This window comes from Argiope bruennichi, chromosome 1 (genome assembly GCF_947563725.1).
Source record: "Argiope bruennichi chromosome 1, qqArgBrue1.1, whole genome shotgun sequence".
In the NCBI taxonomy this organism is placed as follows: domain Eukaryota; kingdom Metazoa; phylum Arthropoda; class Arachnida; order Araneae; family Araneidae; genus Argiope; species Argiope bruennichi.
Genome location: NC_079151.1, coordinates 139,431,371 through 139,453,890, shown reverse-complemented (window position 1 = coordinate 139,453,890; position 22,520 = coordinate 139,431,371). Strand labels below are relative to the sequence as shown.

The 22,520-nt window shown below is 29.4% G+C and overlaps 1 protein-coding gene across 1 annotated transcript in view; it reads right to left on the bottom strand.

The window, feature by feature from the left end:
• Window positions 1-6,722: 6,722 nt before the first annotated feature.
• Window positions 6,723-22,520, bottom strand: part of LOC129971658 (uncharacterized) — a 180,589-nt gene continuing 164,791 nt past the window's right edge. The window contains exons 2-7 of the mRNA XM_056085630.1: window positions 16,874-17,067; window positions 16,597-16,649; window positions 10,353-10,469; window positions 10,079-10,126; window positions 9,310-9,366; window positions 6,723-6,891 (exon numbers count right to left, since the gene is read on the bottom strand). Of these exons, the coding sequence (XP_055941605.1) occupies window positions 6,832-6,891; window positions 9,310-9,366; window positions 10,079-10,126; window positions 10,353-10,469; window positions 16,597-16,649; window positions 16,874-17,003 (465 nt within the window). The 5' untranslated portion in view covers window positions 17,004-17,067 and the 3' untranslated portion in view covers window positions 6,723-6,831. The remainder of the gene's footprint in view (window positions 6,892-9,309; window positions 9,367-10,078; window positions 10,127-10,352; window positions 10,470-16,596; window positions 16,650-16,873; window positions 17,068-22,520) is intronic.

The following is a 22,520-nucleotide window of genomic DNA, read 5'->3' as shown; positions in this document are numbered from 1 at the left end:
AGTTTGCAAGCCAACACCTGTCCTTTAAACATCAATAGTTTCTTTCACAGACTTTTCCAATACACGAAAGTAACTCCATTAACTCCAGAATGTAGGACCATGAAAGACCAGAAACAAGGTTGCTCTCAAGGATCAAGTTGTGGTACATCTGTATGGAATATCGTAGCCAATGAAATTCTTAAGAAGATCTGGCCAGAAACGTACATATCCAAGCCTTCGGAAATGGTTTTGTACTGGTCATCGAAACGGACACAAAAAATCGCTTTGAAAGAGATACACACTTTGCAATAACCAAATATAATTTAAGATAATCAGCTTTCCATTTACAACATATTTTTTCAGTAAACTGGTGGGAGATCTCCTAATCATTAAGAGAAACATATCTTTTAAATATCTAGGAATCTATATTGACTCTCTTGAAAATATAAAAAAAACAAGGAAAAAAGGTCGCTAAAATGCATCAATGCCTTAAAAAATTCGCTAGCAGCACATAAGGAATATCTCAGAAACACCGAAGAGTTCTTTATAAGACAGTAGCTGAGAGAAAGCTTGTCCATGGTTCAACATGCAGAAAGAAAAAGAAACTATCTTCCATTCAGAGACAATTTCTTCTCTATATTTCTAGTGCATATTGCACAATTCCAATGGCAGTACTACAAACCATAATGGGCATTCTAACCCCTGCACATTCAATTACAGTTTGAAGCCAAACTAACTTCAATATATCGTCTAAGAATTTCTCTTGCGCATAACATAACATAGATTCAACCTGAAGAGCTAGAGAAGAAAACAACTTGCTGGTCTACTCACACTTCAAGGCATCTTAGTCCCACCAAATCTCCTTCAATCAAATATGAAGGGAGTTACTATATCCCAAACGAATGGCAGTATCTTCTTAGATGGCTCGAACCGAACATGGAATTGGAGCTTCGTTCTGTGTCTTGATCAATGACACTTTCTAAAAATAGTCTTTAACCTAATTTTCAGCCTAACCTAATTTTGTCTTGATCAGTGACACTTGGTCCTATCACTTATCTGCCAGAATAAATGACAACAGTATTGTTTTCAAGCTGAACTCATCGCACTTCATGAAGTAGTTAAATATATATCTTAGTTTCCAAACTTCAGCATTTTTAAAATACATGTCAACAATGGAGCAAGTATCGTGACATCCTCTATTGCAAAGAGTACGAACCAAATAAAAGAAAACTTTTAAGCATCCTTTTATCAAATCCAACAGTAAAAGTTTCATGGATAAAATTGCAAGCTCCATAAACCACATATAAAAGACCTCCTCTGGAAAAACATGCCAGAGGAATGGCAAAGATAAGAGAGTAAACTTTTTAATATATCGCCTTCAGTAAACCTTCATGCCCCTAACTGGATCAGAAAGAATATTATTTTCTTCTCAGAACATGGCCCTTTTTCTGCCTATTTCAAAAGTTTAATCTATCGCAGAATGATCAGTGCAATTGTGATGGGATTGGTACAGCACTTCATAATGCTACGGAATGCATCTTCACAATCATTGGCAGTTGAAAAAAAACCCATCACCAAATCTTGAACAAGAATCGTTAGAAACTTTCTCGCCAGGCCAAAAATCCATAGGATAATTAAATTTATTAGTGAAAATATAGATCTTTTTTTAGCCCCCCCCCCCTACCTTTCAACATCAAGTGTCATACACAAAAGGACTAAGGGAGAAAAGAAGCACCACAGTTTCTTCATATACATATGCATTCATAAATATCATTTAAACAGATTTTCTTTGTTACCATTAACCAAATAATTTTATATCAAATTTTTTTCACTACGTTCTTATTTATTACGTTATGATATCAAGTGCAATAATCACAGAATTCTTGTGCTTTTTCATACATAATATCTTTCTGAATATAATTACTTCATATAATTTTTCTATAATATTTAAATGTAGAAAATCGTTGTAAACGTTTTCATATTATTATCATTAAATATATGTTTGTAAATTCTGCACATAGTTATTTTTGTTTCATATTTTAAAAATATTTTGGTATTTAATACTATTCACATAACATGATTGTCAAACCCATCAGTGACCAGAATGGTTACGGATACGTGGTATGAGACGGCGTTCTGTTCTGTATGAATACTAGCATTATCATCCTGGAAAATTTCATCTCCTGCAGGAAACAAAGAATTTTTTTTTTCTCAAGATGGACATGTTCAGCAAAAACTTTATTATACTTCTTCCTAACAATCCCTCTTTTCAGTGTTAAAAGGGACCTCAGATTCCATGACACACTTTTTCTTATCATAACATATAACGTCCATGGCTACCATTTGGAAGTAAGCAATCATTATCATACGCTTGTGTAGTTGTCCTCCAAAGGTGTACCCATCCAGTTATGATTTCCAAAAGCGTAACCATTCAGTTATGAGGAAAATTGGGAAAGAAGATTCGTCTGACCATATAACTATGTTCCACTTATCAATCGATCAAGTGTTGCGGCTATTGTACCACTACAGACGGCATTTAGCGTTAACGTCTGTGACAAGTTTTGGGGAACGGCTGCTCTGACGTAAATATTTATTTATGAAGATACCTCCTAATTGTAATTATTTACACTGGAGACTACAGATGCTGATTGATTTCTGCGATCATTTTGGATGACGTTTTTTTTTAATTTCTTTTTTATTTCTTGTCTTTTTAGACATTAAAATCCGTTTCACTACCCGCCGTCTCTCTCACTCAGCTTTTCCTTCCGTCCACTATTTTGCTTTACAGAAATTGTTTTACAGCGCTGTGCGCACGCTTCCATGACTTTAGGCACTGTATTTGTAGAAACGGTTAAAAGCTGCGATGTTTAGATCACAGTTGCTCCAACTAGTTGCTACAATTTAACTTCTTTGAAAGTCTGTGGTGTTTACAACTTCACTAAAGCTTTTTCATACTACCTACGGTTTTGACAAAAATCCCAAACGTCTAGAGCTTCACTAATCAAACTACCATAATATATACTATTTATCTTAAGAAAACTGATAGCTAAAATTATATTTTAATGCTATAAAGTTCTATATTATGCCGTATAATAATATCATGAAGCGCATTCTTGGATGTCACTCTTACTCACATGTGTATCTGTTATTTTGATAACTATCTGTATCTATAAAAATATGTATTTTTTGTGAATGTGCAAAAATAAATGATCGTTCTTGTACGTAAAATTATTTATCAAAAACTAACATGAATGAAGTTCCGGTGATACACTACAATAATAAACATTTTCCACAATGTTTAAAAGACAATATGTTTCGAATCGAATTTACTCGAGAATAATAACTGCGTTTCTTGTAGTTGAAATACAACTTAAGTATATCTAGTTCAAAATATTTTAATAATATAAGTAACATTTTGAGCAGTTTTTTAAATTAGAATGACTTAAATTATTGTCTATTCGGTCTGTTAACATTAAGTTCTCCTACTTTAGTCTGAAACCTATTGAACTTTCATTTATTATATTAATATTACGAATGGGTTTAAAATCACATTTCCAATTGATTGCCTAAATGCCTATTCATTCTGCCTTCATGGAAGTAATTTTATGTAATATTTTATATATATGCTATATCCGTGTCTCAAACATCTTGTTTTAGAAAGACATCTTTTGATCTATGCAATGAATCCATTGTCTTGAAGAAGGTTAAGAGTGATTATATGAATTTTCAAATAAATAAAAGGAATTTAGATGTCTGGTTACTTTATAGAAATAAATAAATGCGCTATAAATGCATTTATGTATAAAAAAAGATTGAATTATTGATCATATGAGTTTTTAATTTATTATAAAGCGAGTGAATATTTGCTTTAAGCATTAAATATTATAAAATTTTTGACTTTCTAGTAATTTGTTTATCCATGTAGAATACACAGTAATGCTAGAATTATAAAAGATTCATTAATTTGCTGCTTCTGCCACTAACTGATATAATCTGTTAATGAAACCTGGGTAGAAATATGTCAATTTTTATATCACGAAATGTGAACAGTATAGTTTACATGAATATTCATAAAAAAATGCATGATTTTTTTAGAAGGGGTGTAAGTCTTTTTGAAATAATTTCACTTGAATTATGCTAAAAGTACTTGAAATTAATTGAATACTTGAAGTGTAGGTTTCCCCTTTTCCGTTATTCGACATTGATAGTTATGGAAGATGTAAATTAATTATTGCTAAAAATAAAACGGCAGAATGAAGTATCTCTCTTGTCATTCTTTTTAAAAAGGAGGGGAAAACAAAATATTATAAATGATACAGAATGAAGTAAAATTTTAAAAAGCAAATCATATCAAACCCGAAGATAAAAAATATTCGGTACACGTAGGATTACTACCAAAAATGCGAAGATTATTTAGTGTTTTATTAATTGTATTAAAATAGATTATTTTTAATTTAATATCGACTTGTTTTAAAACACAGGATGAAATGGAAACTTTTAATTTTCATAACTTACAATTCAAAAATTATTTTAATTTGTATACAAATATACATCATTTTAAATAAGATATGTATTTGAGACTTATTTTGTTCTTTCAGTAAAGTAATAATAAATTATAATAAAAGCAAATAAAGCTAAAAAAATCGCTCAAAACTTTACCAATACCTTTTCATAGACTCTCGAACTATATGAATCTACAAAACTTTTAGTCATTTTGTTGTGCTTCTATAATTCTGAAATTATTGAGACATAATTCTGCATTTCTCACTTAATCAGAAGAATAGAATGTGAAGAATGAATCTAATTTCTTTATTTGGAAAAATTTACCCAGAGCATTTCAGATTTTTTTTTCTTTTTTAGCTATAACAAAGAAACGCTATGTTTGTTTGTTATAAGATGGGTTTTTATCACATTTTAAAATTATTTTTAACTGTTAAATTAAAACCCTTTGATGATGTCTGTTCTTACATTTTTAAAAAATAATCTTTAGGTAACATTTCCTTTTATTCTTTTTTAATTTTCCGTTTATTTTCATGTATAAAAAAATCCGATATTTCATTAGATAGTTAAAGCTATACTGTTAGCCGCCTTAAATGATGCATTTTTGTTTTTATATAAAGCTTGTCAAGTGATGTAGTTTATATGTATATAAATTATTTATAATGATAATAGAAATATTGAAATTATGAATGTATTTTATAGGATTGTATATTGTAGATCAATTTTTTTGAAAGTAAAAGTTTTAATTTATTCCTAGAGACTGACGTTTAAATACAAAAAATATCCGCTGGAAACCAAAAAATCAAATACATTTTCAAAAGATCATTGAAAATCACTAATTCTTTTTGTTTATTATTAAAATTGAAATCTAAATCTAATTACAAATTACTGAATGTAATTCTTGAATATTTTAATTGGTGAAGGATGTCTTGGAAAACTTTTGTAGAATATTGTTTATAAAATTAAATATATACTGCACAGATAGATCCACCACCTATTTTCTTTGGAATAATTGTATACATTATTTCTATGAGATACACTGAAAACAAATCAGTAAATTAATATTACAATCATTACCAAAATGAAACATGTGAAGAAAACACAGATTGAAGATTTTATACATTATTCTAATTATCGAAGAAAGAAAAGAAATTTATTGGATTTATGGAAATTGTTTCAAAAATTAGATATTTCGCTGTAAAATTATACGAATGTAGCTAAAATATATTTCTGCATTTTATTAAATAAAATAAAACACTAAAATTTTCTTTAAATATTGTATTGAATGTATGAAAATATTTCAAAATTTAGAAAAACTTGTACGACGTTATTTTCTTTTCTGAAGTGCAAAAGTTATAAGTTATCGCAAAAAGGTAATTCCATTAGATATTTACTTTAAATCTAAGGCCACTGTGCAATAATATACGAAAACAAGCTTACTTTAATGGATATATTCTCTAATTGGCAAAAATACACATTTGTAAACACTTATGTTAAGGACACCACACTTTTTTTACTGTAGATGAAACTAGTAGCGGATTTCTATCAAGACTTTTTACTCGTTTATCTGCTATTTCATAAATTTCAAATAATATCTCTTTTGTAAGATTTCGTATGAAAAAATTTATAATATAATTAAGAATCATTCCGATATTTCAAGATAAATTAAAGTTGTTTTGAGTTACAAAATGTTTTAAAAAATGTGTAAAGTATTTGACTTATTTTGCAAAATAAGAAACTGAAAAGCGGTTTTAGTTTTCTGACATTAATTCTTCTTAGTTACAATGACGTTTTACAATAAACTTCGCATATTTTGTAAGTAATTGAAAATTCTGACGGGAAATACTTAAGCAAAATGTTCTAATGAAAATATAATGCAACATATAATACATTTATTAATAATTCTTGCCAAAATCACGTTTGCATTTATTAGAAAATAGGGGGATTATTTTGTTAATGCCGCAAATACATCTGCCAATATATAAATTGAACTTTTGTGAATGTAAATTTTTGCATTGTTCTCATTCGTAAGTGGATCATAATTTACAATAATGGATACTCATGATTAATTGGAGCATATAGTTTGAGTACAAGTGTTCAACGTTGATGGAAGGTTTTCGTTATTTAAACTGATGCAATACAGCAATCTGAAGCATTTTCGTTTTGTGAAATGTTTTTTCTTCAAAAAAATACAAAAATAATTTATAATTTAAAACGCCTTTCTGTAAATGAATAGAATAATTTTATTTCAGGAAAACATCTGATGTTTATTACAAGTAAATGACAGAATTCAAATATTGCTTATTAATTGATTTCAGGGGGAGAAACAACGTTTGATATACGTATGCATCATCAGTTCAGTTTACACTTATTGCTTCCCATTAGTTTGTCAAGAAGATTGAAAAAGCAGTTCTGAAAAAAGAAGTAAAATTTGGGAGTAAGCAGTCGATTCATGAAAATACATACACACACACATAAAAAAAAATAAACGAACCACAAGTGATAATGCATAATCGAAAAATCATTATTTAATAATGTAGCATGAATAATGAAAAAAAATGTGCATTTATGGTTAGAATATTCTGAATGGATTTGTAAAACTACATGCAAATGTAATTATTATTTTATTGTAATTTAGAAAGATATCATATTTCTAAAATTTTTAAGTGGGCACGATTCTTAAGAAAGGCTCTTAGAAAAGCTCTTAAAAACTCTACAGGCATACAGAATTTAAAACCCTTTAAATAAATGCAATAAATATAACAATGGGTTCTATGACTGCTCACCTATTAACTATAATAATTGTAACTAATAAGGTTTATATAATAACCACGACCATGTTATATTTACATGCTCATGAGCGATATCTTAATTTAACATTAATTAAATCAAGGCAGACCTACTTCTAAATTTCATTGAGGTTTTTGTATTTTTAAAATGTCTGAGAAGTCTTTGAACATTATTTATTGAAAATCACATTTCTATAAAGATGGATACTTAAAAAAAGACTCAAGAAATTAAAAAAAAATTATAAATGCATTGAATTATTATTTCAGCATTCAACAGCTTAAATATACACAAAACGTCTAGTGAAGGAAATATCTTCATTACTGCATGCAAACCACTAATTCGCAATGTCTTTCTTTACTTTTTTAAAATTTATAATACAAATTGAGCTCTGAATACTTCTCTGAGAGAATAAATACTTCAACTATTGCTGCATATATGTCTGACGAAGATCATAAATTTCCTCACAGTTACAAGCAGATAAGTCTTTTAAATACTACGGAGAAAATTTGTGTAAAGCTCTCGCTCGAAACACACTTTACAGAATCAGTATACCTTGGAAGTAATGTTTCAACTTCTGTACAATATTGCTGTACAGCTGTTGTCATTTACTACAACTCTTGGGAATTTATTAATGAAGAATTTAAGTTTCAAATTTATCACAGGATAACTTTTTCTTATCTTAACTTTGATAAGTTGTGCTAGTATAGTAGTACTGAATTTAATTCATTCATTTTCCAAAGTGAATTATTTTGATTATAAGACAACATCTTTATAAAAGAAGCTTCAGACTTTATGAATATTGTGAGAAGTCTGTCATGGAATGAATAATGGTAGGCAATCTCCAAAGCAGTTTCCTCATTCCTCCTTTTATTCCCTTGTATTATATGATTTTCCTAAATCTCACAATTTTATTAATTGCGAATTTCTTGATACTACTTCTACTCGATTAAAGGCAGCATATAAAAGTTTGTCCATAAAAATATTTACGAGTTCTTAAATGTTTTTGTAAAATAGACAGAATTTTTAAGAATACTGCAAACACGGATATAACTAAAAATGAAGATATTTTATTAAAAAAAATAGTTATTATAATACAATAATGTCTCATATTAATATTCTGTTCATATGTCCTATTAAAATATTAGTTGGGCTAAATATGCTATTATAATATCGGACACCAAACTCGTATTTCTGGTGCATATATAACATGTTAAAGAATTGGTAAAAAAAAAATCATCAGATTGTTGGATATAGCAGCTTGTAATTGAAATACGAAGTTATTTTATGTAAACAAGTGATCAGGAAGAATTTCATGTACAAATCACCAATCTGGTATTTGTGAATAGGTTTGACAGCAATAAGGTTCAAAGTAATCAACGGTAAAATATTTAATGTTGTAAGAAAAGCAAAATGATACATCAGAAACTCAATGATCTACTTTGAATTGAGGATAGAGAGAATGAATGGCAATATCAGGTGACCATTTTAAAAATTTTTGATCATTTGCATTAGTAGAAACTTATCCTCATGCGACTGATTGAATTTGAAAAATATCAAATTGAATGAATGAATTTTGAAAGAATGATTTTTTTTAATATCAAATGAATTTTGAAAACGCTTATGATATGATAATCATAAGCATATTTGAATTATATCTTACTGCTCAAGAAAATGTTAGAAGTAAAATGTCCAAAGTACTTTCGAGATCATAAGATGACGGAAATAAAATGCAGAATCAATAATAATCGATGATTTATGGATAATAAAAAATGTATGAATTATAAAATGAATACAAAATAAAATATAATTATGAATAATAAATGAATGAATAACAAAAAAAAATGAATGAATTGTAAAATGAATAATGAATAAAATTTACTTAAGAGCAATAAATGAATAAATAATAAAAAGATGAATAAATAATAAAATGTATAATAATAAATAGTGAAATCGTAAATCATAAAATAATAATAATAAATAGTGAAATCGTGAATCATAAAATAATAATAATAAATCGGAAGAAAAATAAAAAGTGCTTACCAGCAATTGTTCTGTATACTGACATTGTGTCGTCATATTTGAAGAATCGCATGCCATCTATAAAAAAATAGATATGCATATTGTTTCATGGTGAAATACAATATCATTTTCACATCAACGTATCAAACAGTATTTTATATGGGCTAAACGGCCTTATATAATTTCTACAAAATTTTGGAGAGTAGATAGAGCAGAAAGAAATAAGCTTTTACAGTTGAAGGGAAATTCTGTATCGCAAGGAGCTTATGTAAGTTTTCGATGGTATAGAATATATTTCCACAGCAGACATGAAAAAAACTAGTTAATCACAATGAGGGATTCGTGTAAAAATCAATACATCTTTAAAAACCTGCTGTTCATGTTGATCAATAAATACACAATTTTATCCCTTTCTTATGTCATTCTGTCATTTTTCACAACTGTACGGCCAACATTTCGTTAATTAAGAATAAAATGGACAATCAAAACAAAGTTGGTACATTTCAAGATATTGATCTGATTTTTCCATGAAGACTTTATGTTTTCTGTTGCATGAATTTAGCTATAAATATTCACTGTCACCTTCGTTTTTTTTTTAATTTAGCATGAAAAACGTATTAGGAAATTTATCAACTGCATCAGTATATAAGATTTTTTTGAGATTTTTTAAATAACAATTTAAATTTTACTTGATATTTTGAGTGTTTCATGACAATGAAATTAATAAATTTTCATTGCTCGTAGTATTTGCTAACACGATTAGGAATGAATTTAAAATCATAGTACTTACATCTTGATACATGAAAAGACCATCGAAAGTCAATTCAAATGCTTTCACCTGGGAAAAAAAAAGATTTATAAGAAAGAAATCTACACGTTTTATGGAAACTTAAAGACCTTTAAAAAACAAGTAAATTTAATGTACTGAACGTAGCAACCTATAAATAAATATAATATATGATCTTAAACAATAATTGATTAAGTTTTATTTTCGAATATTAAGTCATTTCATATTAAGCTCTAAGATTAGGATTAAGTCATATTGCCCACTAAAAAATACTTACTCTATTATCTCCGCTTTCATTGCAGTATTCTTTGATTGCTTCCATTACATCCTTGGTGTGGTATTTGTAAGCCATAGGCAAAGTTGAATTGACATATGTGAATATTGGGTACAGATTCTAAAAACAAGAACATATTTATGTATACAAGTCTGAAAAAGGTAATTTTTATTTTAGCTTCAAGATATCTGTAATATTTAATAAATTTTCTTCCAATTATTTTCACAAATATAGAGCTATAAAGAAGATATAAATGACGATTACTATATAAAGTATTATTTATTATATAAAAATTACGTTTTAACTCAGTTTGCACAACATAACACTTACTGGAAATAGGATGGCATAGAAGATTTGTTTATTTCATTAAATTTAAACTATGGATATAGATATATTTTTCAAAAGTTTTATTTCCTTTGTTTGAAAGCAAAATTGTTTCTTTAATTTGAATACTAAGTTTCATAATTATTGATTTAAAAGTTAAATAAATCATCATTTTTTTCCTGTTCGAGTTTTAAATGCTGATATAGTTTCGTTCAAAGGTTTAAACTAAATTTTCCCTCATTAAAAATTACTAATAACTTACGGAAACATTTCGCTTTCAAAACTATTTGATAATTCTCAAGACAGTCTGTATATTTTTTGATAGTTTCACATTAGAATTCAGAAAAAAGTTTTATACAGATGAAAATATTTTATGTGTCGTAATATTTTATTAAAAAAATAATTTTATTTCTTATGTATAAAGCAAATTTGTGACATCAAGTATTAATTTTAAATATATTTTAATTATATCGCATACTATGTTTATATCATATATATTTCAACGGCTGATTTGATATTTGCTAACTTTCAACTTTTGCTATAAATATAAATAAATACTGTAAATTTTGTTAACAAATACCGAAGCTTAAGCGAGTTTATAATAATGCTTTCTTGACAGCATAGAATTTAATAAAGTTTTTTTATTTCGAATAATATATGAAAATATTTCCATCACAAGCAAAGAGTGTCATATAGCACATTAGTAAAATATAACAAAATGGGATATCCATTAGGAAGAATAATATGTCATTTTAAATTTAGAACAAAATAGAAATTTAGAAGGTAAGAAAGCGGACGATTATTGTGCTTTTTGTTTAATAAATAAGAAATCCTTTCTAATCATTAAAAATAATATAAAAGTCATATTCGCATCTAGGTCAAATCATATAATTCAGTTAATAGTTAAAAATGTTTATTTAATGTACCATGATAGAAATTAAAGCAGGCTAAAAAGAGCATAAGTGTAAAGATATCGAAAAATTTTATTATCAGTAAAGATGCTGACAATTCCACTTCTCTGTACAAACGTGTAGTCCATTCTAAATTTTATATAGTAAATTATGAATATAGAAAAAGACTTTTTTTAATAATATTTTCTGTAATCGAAAAATATTACTTACTTGGAAATAATATTTTAAAAATATATGCATGTTTATTTTATTAAAAAAATTAATGAAATTTATCAATTATTAATAATAACTTTAAGCCTACAAGTGCATTAAACCTAAATTTGGAGAATTAAAAAAAATGATTATTGTTCTAAAAACTGTTGTCTACTAGGTCATTTTTTAAACAATTGTTTTTTTTTTGTCATCTAATTAACTGGTGCGTAGACGATATTTGCTGCATATAATACTAAAATGAAAGACACTAATGTCGTGCAATTTTAATAGTTTTGTATAGGTTCTATTTATTCTGTGAATGAACCCACAAAATGGAGGCAATTCATATCGTAAAGCAACGCTATTAAAAACGTGACGTTCCTGCTCGTTTACTTTTAATTTTCGCTATACTGTAGCTTTACTTTTTTATTCGTCTTGCAACCCTAATAGCACACAAATATGGTACAATATTGAATGACTAATCAATATTCGCAATATTGTATGATATTGTGTAATATTGATTAGTATCATGTATGCAACAATATTATGCAACAAGCTGGGCTACCTGGGAAGCTGCACAGATATTCAAAGTATCTTTTTTCCTTAACTTCCAACTAAGGAAGAAAATCACATGATTAAACATTTGTTAGAACAACGAAAATGGTGAATTTTAGAGTAATAATGAATAAAATAAGGCAGCGTTTCTCAACCTTTCAGTATTCACGGCCCAGTTTTCAATCATAATTTTCATTTCGCCCCCCACACCCGCTTACAATAAAATGTATACAACAATAAAGTATATTGAGTATTTTGGATTCTGTTTTAAAATTATTTTTAACTAACTGCCAAAACAAGAGTAAAAGTGAGTCAACGTTGGCGAGAAACCATATTTGCATTTTGCCATGCGGGTGGTTAACAGATGAAACGAATGAAAGCGGGGAAAATTTAAATATTATATTTGAAATTAAAGCCAAAGAGGAGATAACGTTAAAAGAATATGAAGGTAGAAAAATTCGTTAATAAAAGTTAACTTAGATGGGGTGAGCTAAATTTAGAAACTGGGAATACATTTTTTTTCGAATAATAAGTAATAAAAGAAATAAAACAGAAGCATGACTGAACAAAAGAGAAAAAAATAAGTAATGTTTGTGTAAGGGAATCCACGCGACCGACGCCGCCTCGAGCATGCGCAGTGCAAATATTTTCTTATATGAATAAAGAAAATGTTCCATAACGCAAGTTTCAATTCCAGCCAGTCTCATTCGAGTCGATCCTTCTATCGATATCGAATCTATCGTGAATGTGTATGTTATAGATGCTTTCGTGTTAATTGCAATTCACAATATTAAATATTCACGGCAGAAGATATATGCAGACTCATGAATAAATTTTTAAGCGGAAGTAAGCGAACATTAGACGACAATCAAGCATCAACAAATATATACTTAATACTTAAATTTTCTATGTACCAGTACTGAAGTAAATGAAGAAGAAAGGGCCCTGTGTATCATTTGTTCATAAATGTTGGCGGCAGACAGCATGCAACCTAATAAACTTAAACGACATTTGGAAACGCTTCATAGTGAGTACGTCAACAAACCCAGAGAATTCTTCGAATTAAAATTAAAATCATATAAAAAGCAAAAATAATTTTTTAAAGAAACTTTGTCTGTGAATAAAAAAGCTTTAATTACATCTTAGAAAGTTTTATATAAAATAGCCATATGTAAAAAAACCTCACACCATTGGTGAAGAGCTCATTTTGCTAGCAGCAATTGAGATTGTAGAAACTATGTTTGGAGATCATTTTTCAAAACAATTGCCGTCCATACCTCTTTCAAATGATACTGTTGCTCGTCGAATTGGTGATATAGCTGAAGATGTACAGTGTCAGCTTTTCTCGAAGTTGCGTGACAAATTGTTTTCATTACAGCTTGATGAAGCATTATATAGTAATAAAGATGCTCATTTAATTGCCTATGTTAGATTTTGTGATAATATGTCAGTAGTAGAACTACATTTCTGCAAACCAGTAGTAAAATAATTATTTAAATATGATTTATGTAATGATAATAAATAATTTCTGCAAACTAATAGTAAACAAAACTACTTTTCTGCAACTCAAAACAACAGCGCTTGCATTATTTGTTATTCTAAATGATTTCATGAACGAGGCAAACATAGAATGGAAAAATTGCGTCGGAATATGTACCGATGGTGCTCGTTCAATGTCCGGAAGATTCCAAGCTATACAAGCACTTATAAAACAAAAATCGCCTCTGTGTGTCTGGACAAATTTCATGATCCACAGAGAAGCTTTGGCTTCGAAAGAAATGAGTCCTGGTCTGAATATTGTGTTAACTACGGTTGTAATCGTAGCAAATTATATAAAAATGAGACCACTGAAATCGAGAATCTTTTCCGCACTTTGTAAAGACATGGGTTCAATACATTCAGCGTTATTATTTTATAGCGGGGCAAGATGGTTATCATGTGGGAAATTTTTACAACGTGTTTGTAAATTAAGAGAAGAAATCGGCATTTTCCTAGAAGAAGAAAACAGACCGGAGGCCGAGAATTTTCGCGATAGTTTATTTGTAGTGAATTTGAGCTATTTGGTCGACATATTCGACAAATAAAATAACTTGAATCTTGAACCCCAAGGAGCAAATACATATATGATGGATACGAGTAATAAAGTTAATGCTTTTTGTGGAAAATTGGAATTGTGGAGCAGAAATTTAAAGCAAATAAAAAAAAAAACCTAACAATGTTTGCAAATCTGAATGATTGTACTGAAACTTACAAGGCTGAAGAAGAACATGTAAAAGTTGTTTTTGTAACCATTGAAAATCCTTTAGCCATGCTGACAAAGAATTTTAAAAAGTATTTTCTTACTGACGACAAACAGATAGAAAGTTACGAGTAGATTAGGGATCCATTTCATAAAACTCCCGAAAGACTCTCAATCGATGAGGAAGAAAAATCCATTAGACTTCACGACAAGTGGCGGAACTAAAAGGCAATTTAGTAATAAATCACTATTTGAATTTTGGACAGGAGTAGAGGATGATATTTCTGCACTAAACACAAGGGCATTACGCATTCTATTACCATTTTCAACATCCTACATTTGTGAAACTGTATTTTCTGCTGTGGTTTCTTTGAAGACAAAATATAGATCTCGGCAAAATATATAAACAAAACTGAGAGTCGCTATTTCTAATATCGAGCCTTCCTTCGTAAAACTTTGCTCTGCAAGGCAGGCCCAAGGAAGTCACTAATAATTATTGAATTTGTTTTTAATTTAGTATGTTTTAATTAAGTAAGTTTTGATTTAGTAAGCTGTTTTACTTTAACAAGTTATTAAATATTTCAAAATGTATTTTGCTTTCTATGTGTATGTGTGCTTTCCTTTCAATCAGTTAATGAATTTTTTTAAATAATATTTTCTCTTGGATATTCTCGCGCCCGTTTCTAGTGTGCTCGCGCCCCCCTAGATGGGCGCACCCAACAGGTTGAGAATCGCTAAAATAAGCTAAATTATTAAAAAATTAGGAAAAAAAATAAATAAAAATTAAAAAGACAAACTTTAAAGCTGAAAATTAGGTAAAATGTTATTATATGAATGTTGCCAAAATTTGGAAAATGTTTGAAATATTATTGAATTGGTATTATTAAAAGAAAAAAAAATGAATTTTAATTTTAAATTTCAATAAAAAAATTTTGAAATTTAATTTAGAAATGTTTTTATGCAATAATATATTTTTCCGATAGAACAGAAAATACCTGAATATCTTCAATTTATTAACATGCGGGGAAAATTGTTTAGGTACATATTCCGATCCTCCAGTGTGCCATCGTGTAAGACATATGTACCATGTTTGGCACTTCCAGGTCAAAAGCCTCAAATTTGAGTGCAATTCACGTAGAGAAAAAAAAAACGCACACGCATTCATCCCTATTAAAAATAGAGATTTAACCTCAAGGCCAGAAATTTGATGCAGATCCACAGGGTGTCCCATAATTAACACAAAATTTGAATTTGCCATCATTTGTGCAGTAAAATGTTGGCAACCCTATTACAAAGTCAATTAGACATCTAATAGTTTAGGGTTAGTAAAAATGTAACGTTACACGATAGAACAATATGTTAACACAAGATAAAATTTAAAAAAAAAACATCGTTTTCTTTTCTTTAAATTCTTATATTCTTATTCTGTTGTAAACGGCAAAGGATAGAGTTATGCATGAAATAACACATAAGGCCAATGACCCCTACTTCTTTGCTGGCTCATACACACTCTTTCGTCGAAATTTTCTATGACCATTTTGCATAAATGTGGCTGAATTTTTTTGATTGAGCGTTGAATTTTCACATTCAATGCACGCGTGCTTATGGGCTTGTTATCATAGCCTAGCTTCAAATATACCGATAAAACAGAAATACACTTGTGTTAAATCACACGACTTAAGGGGCCAATTCTCAAATTTTCGAACAGTGGCTGATATACATTCATTATTTTTGAAATATTATCCAACAACTAAAACACTCTGTCCTGATCGTGTAACGCTCTATTTTTACTAACTCTATGCTATCAGCTGTCAAATGGTTTTCTTAATAAAGTTGCAAACACTTTACTGCATGAATGGTGGCAAATTGAAATCTTGAGTTAATTTTTATGACATCCTTTAGTATTCTTAAGATAGATTGCCTTTTATCGCATTCACGTGAATACGTACGGACAAACGAAAAACCTCTTAACATGGAAAATAAACTATTAATTTACCACAACCAATTGAGCAATGAAAAGCTTTACCTTCATAGGCACATCTTTGAAACACTGCAATATCTTCTGATTAGCTGATCCATCTGGAACAATTTGAACTGGAGTATTAAATTATTTCATCCTAATAGTTTTCAATTATAAGATTTTAATTATTCACAATTAGTAAATTAGTTGACATTTGAAGAATAAAAATATTACAAAGAAAAAAAATATATAGAAATAAAATTTTAAATTATAAATTAAGCCTTTATAAAATTTTTTTATAATGAATTCATTTTATTTTACAGTTCATTTACAGTATAATTACCTGAAACACATTCGGCATATGTGAAGCATTTGTAATATTTGTCCGGATTTTCTGGTTCAGTTACTTTACTTTCAATTACAACCACCAAACAGAGGATGCCAAAAACGATGGGGATAACTTTGCTCCACATTTTGCACTGATGCTCTGTTGAAGTTCAAGCTGATCCTTAAGTCTTCCCAAGCCGCTTTTATACTCTACAACAGAAGAAATATGCCACAAATATTTACAAACATAATACTTCTTCAAATAAGAAATAAATAAAATTTATGACTTTTGACTGCTTCGATTATCTTTAATTATATTCCCATTTCTTATAAAAGTTTTGGCAAATAAATTGTGCTTTAAAGTTTACTGAAGACGCAGGTTTTTAGAAATCGGAATTGCGAATCGTCTGAAATCCAGGATTTTGTTATCCATTTTACAGTTTTCAAACACAGTTCTTGCTTTTTTCAGCTGGTTTACTGGATTGTGAGAGATTAAATTTCTGTCACTTAAATTTATTTTTAAGTAATTGTAATAAATTTGTAATGTTTTTTTTTCAAAATGGTATTTTTGTCCTACGTAATGTTTGTAATTTTAACTGTGTTCGAACCATCTGTGAAGATGTTGTTATTCATTTAAGATATATTTACTTCTTAATCTTCGAAGTAGATTTGGCGAGATTGAGATGCTTTAAAAGGTGATTAGACCAGCCAATAGTTTTCTTCTCTAGCTTTTCTGGTTGGATCTATGTTATGTTATGCTCATGAGAAATTCTTAGACGACATATTGAAGTTAGTTTTGCTTTTAACTGTAATTGCATGTGTTGGGGTGAAATGTCAATTATGGGTTGTACCGCTGCAGTTGGGAGTTTTGAGATATGCACCAAAAATATGAGAAGATGAGATGTCTCTGAATGGAAGAAAGTTTCTTTTTAATTCTATATGTTGGGTTTAGACACCAGACTGAGGGATCATGGGTAAGCATTCTCTCTGCTACTGTCTTATAAAGAAGTTTTCTGTGTTTCTGAGAGATTCTACATGTGCTGCTTACGATTCTTTTAAGGCTTTGATGCATTTCAACGGCCTTTTTCTCCTTGTTTTTCTATATTTTTATGGGAGTTGAACTGGTCATCAACATGGATTCCTAAATGGTTAAAAGATTTGGTTCTTTTGATGATGTATCCATTCCATATAATTCTGGGGCCTCCTGCCAGTTTGCTGAAAAAAATATGTTGGAAATGGAAAGTTTATTTTTTAATACCTTAAATTAAATTTCACTTTTGCAAATTGCTTCTCTCTTTCAAAGTTATTTTTAGGTCCTCTTCAATGACCAGCACAAAATCATCTGCGAAAGCTTGGAAATGTACGTTTCCTGACCAGACCGTCTTAATCATTTCGTTGGCTATGAGATTCCACAAAGGCGGACCACTGCATAATCCTTGAGGGCAACCTCGTTTCTGGTCTTTCATGACCCTACCTTCTGGAGTCATTAGTGTTGCTTTCCAGTTTTGAAAAAGGTTGTGAAAGAGACTGTTGATGTTTAAAGTATAGGTACCAGCATTGTCCGATTGTTGGCAGGAGTGAAATGAGTCGATAGGAAAATGCAATTTCTGGTCTTTTCTCAGTTTCTAAAATAAGAATATATTTCCAATTTCCAAAGAATCTGGGAGGTGGCTTAATTCTAGACACTTCTTGAAGTGAGTTGGAAAGATATTATGAAAGACCTGATGGCTAATTTTAATCAGGAAGATAACAATCCCTCCAATACCGGGAGCTTTACCTGACAGAAGACGTTTTATTACCATGGAAATTACTCAGAGGGAGAAAGGAGGTTCAAGTGGCTACGTCGAAGTGCTTAAGTTATAATTAGTTGAAATAGCATTGGATATGAAAATCTGATCCAGGATGGTTAGTGCTGCTGCTTTCAGACTTCATTTTGGGACAATGTTTATTAGGTAAAGGATTTGTGATGGGAAAGCTGATTTCCGAAAAGCGGCTTTGTAATGCTTTCCGTATGGGTTGCAGGCTTTACTGCAGAAATTTCTACAGCACGTATTTTTTACTTATTTTATATGTTTTTAGTAAATTCTTTCCTATTTTTTGAAGACCTTGTATCCCCAATGCTTTTCATTTTCTGGTGCCTTCTGTACTCTCTTTCTTAGAGCTCTAGTTTTTTTTATGTATATCTAATTTCTCTGTCGACCAGTTTGGTTTCTTGAGTTGTTCAGTTGTTGTTCAATTCTTTGTTTTGTTCAGTTCGCAATTACTTTACCAAGAGTTGAGAAATCTAGGGTGATTCCCATAGCATGTCTTCTATCTTTTGTAGAATTGATTAGCTATTGATGTTTATATATATATATCTGTGGTCACTTAAGGTAATATCATCCAGAACCTCCCAGTCAATGAAAGAATCTATAACTGATTGGGAACATAAGGCCAAGTATGGCCAGCCAACGCTGTTATTTCTTTGGAAAGTTTCTGGGGCATCTGATATGTTTAAAATATATAAAATATTTGCTAAGATAAAATCCGATACTTCATTACCTCTGTTATCATCTGACCAATGCCCCAAAGAGAGTTTTGTTCATTGAGATCAACGCTGGTGTTAAACTTTTCCTCCAGGCAGGCTGGTAATGATGTCTTGGATTTCCTAGAGAATTATGAGGATTTCTTGTGCTGATGAGGAGTATGAAGAAATTATTGTGATGGAATCTGAAGATAGTTAACTTTTTAGAGATACCATTTTCTTTTTCTTGCCAATAGGTCTGGTTTTATTTGGGCAGATGGGATGAGAACTGCATCTTTTTCGTTTGTGGAATAATATGACTTCCATGATTTTGGAATTCCGTGGTTTTCGTTATTATAATGGTATTAATGTTATGGAACAAGAGTTTCAAAACGATCAAAGCTCTAACAGGAAAATGCTTATAGGTAATTTTGATACAGCTACCACAAGCGCTTTGAGGAAGAAAGAAGTAAGAAAAAGTAAAGAACTACAGATTATAATTATGTTTAATCAAGAGCGAACAAAAATTACTAATGTATCAGGAACGGTTACTGGCTGTAATGACAGTGCTGAAAAGTATCAGTCTTCTTTACAAGAAGAGGCAAACTCTCTTGACCAGATCCTTCAAATATATAAGAAGAGATAAAAACTACCAAGACCTTCAAAACTGATCGAAAAGAAAAGCACTCAAATGCGTATTAAATTGCCATGTATAGCTTTCATTGCTTACAGTATTGTGATATCAAATAGAGTTGTTGCAGCTCTAGCTAGTGCTGCTTTACAGGACAAATTTATAATCACAGAAGAAGACAAAATCAATGTGGATGAAAATTAGAAGGCATCTGAAGCTGTACCAAATAATATAATGGATCCGGTTGCATATTCCATTCCCTACCCTATTTCATGTATGGAAGAAAATCGTACAATATCATTGGTTCGCACCACCGCTCACTCTGCTAAGACAATGTGACGTCATTATGTGGAACTTCGATGCAGTTTCAGTTTCGTAATTTCCGAAGAACAAATTTGCCTTCGTGCTTTGTTTTGTAATTATTCTCTCTCTCTTTTTACCTTTTACTTCCCGACTAAATGGATTTGTCTGAAAATATTTGCATGAATATAACAGCAGAGAAATTGTCTCCGAATTGCGAAAAGGAAATTGCTGAAAACAATGAAAAAGTTTCCATTAGGTGCAACTTAAAATCCATGGATGATATCAAAGAATGGGGGAAAGAATTTGGAAATTCAGCAAATACTAAGTAGAACAGTAGAAAATCAAGAAAAGATTTATTTGCTAGTAAGTCAAGTTACGAAATTAATTTTAACTTCCTTTGCATAATTAGGGAATTAGTTTTAGCTTTAAATTTTAGAAATATATATTTTAAGTCTCTTCGTGGACTCTTATAAAGTGCTTTTATTGGTATTATTACAGAAAAAAATTTGTATGCCAACATAGTTCATTCAATAGTATGCTATTTACCAAGAATAAGAAAGGAATTTCAAAAAATGCTGAATGCCTTGTCTCTGTTTATGGTGAAGATAAAACTAAATACTACACACATGAGAATGGAAGATGATTTTTTAAGTGTACCTTAATTTTAATTTATGGTTAAAAATTTGCAGTTTTTAGAAAATAAGTTTATTAAGTTCATATTTTATTTTATCTGTATTATAAAACTTTTTGGATATTTTGTTTATTTTCTAGTGAAGTTTATCTCATTATAACATATTTATTTCCAGAATTTGACAGTGTCATCAAAATTATCGCTACTGGGATGATAAATATATAAAATGTAAATTCATATATTTATCCAAAAAAAATTAATATGTGTTTAAAAATCTGTCATTCAAAAGTTGCACAAAATAAAATTCTTGATAAGTTTACTATTTTGATTAAAACTAATAATTCATAATAAAAATTATCTGGAGTTTATTTTCATTCTGAACTTACGTACAATAAACGCTTTATATGAATAATCATTTTTACAAGTAAATAATTTTAGATTTTATTCTACAAATCTACTATCCGTATCAGATCATCTTAATTCATTCGATAGGAGTGTATCAGTTCCAAAATTTAACTTTGAATCTTTTCAAAAGGAATTAACTGGAATCATCACCACTTTCCATTTCATAAACACAATCTTATGACTGTTGAAACTTTAAAATTTCTTCTTGCTAAAGACTGCAGAGAACAGTTCCAAGATTATTTTGGTGATGGCATGGGACCTGCAGAAACAATCAAATTTTTATATTTCATATCTTTGTTTAATAGTGAATTAAGATATTTGTGATTTATATGTATCCATTAACATCTTTGTTATAGTTTGAAATGCAAGGATAAACTAGACCAATAAAGTGCATAGTGCCTCAATAATTGGCTATGATTTAAAAATTAGTATAGAAAAATATAAGGGTTATGTTTAAATATTTTATGAGATATACTAAGTAATTTTATTTAAATGGCTGAAAAAATATAGAAAATGTGATACTTTTAGAAAAAAACATGTACACATAATGTAGGTTAAAGAATATTTATATTGAATAAATGTTATTGTCAGTAAATATAACAGCAGTAACCTACAATAGTATATATTGTAGGCTACATATGTCTTTGGAAGATGAGAAGATTTTTACCAACTCTTTCAATTGGATGGATACGAAATTCTAACAATTAATAGGAGCAGCGAATCTCTTAAAGGAATTCCTCCTTTAACTTCTGAGTTATTCATGCTACAATAAGCCATTCTTCAGATTATAAAATTCATTCATACAATGATAAAAATTAACAAAAGGAGTAATTGTATGAAAAACTGAGGAAATTATTTATAGATGCTTTAGAAATATGATTCTTCTGAATACGGTTAGAAGCTCTTGTCACATGTTTTATTTCTAAACAGTTATTTGCTAAGTGACAATTTTTAAAATTTGAAAGTTTTTCTGTAACATAAACTGTTAACTAATTAGAAGAATTTTTAGTTTTGTACTATGCATGTACAAGATAATGCCACTAATTACTATGCAACCTTTCATATTGCATTTGACACGCATAATGATCATTGATATAAAAAAAGGGGTACTTGAGGGATTTCCTAAGTTAACAGTTAAATATATTTAAATATAAGAAAAAATTGTTTTTAAAAGAGTTGTTAAAAATTCT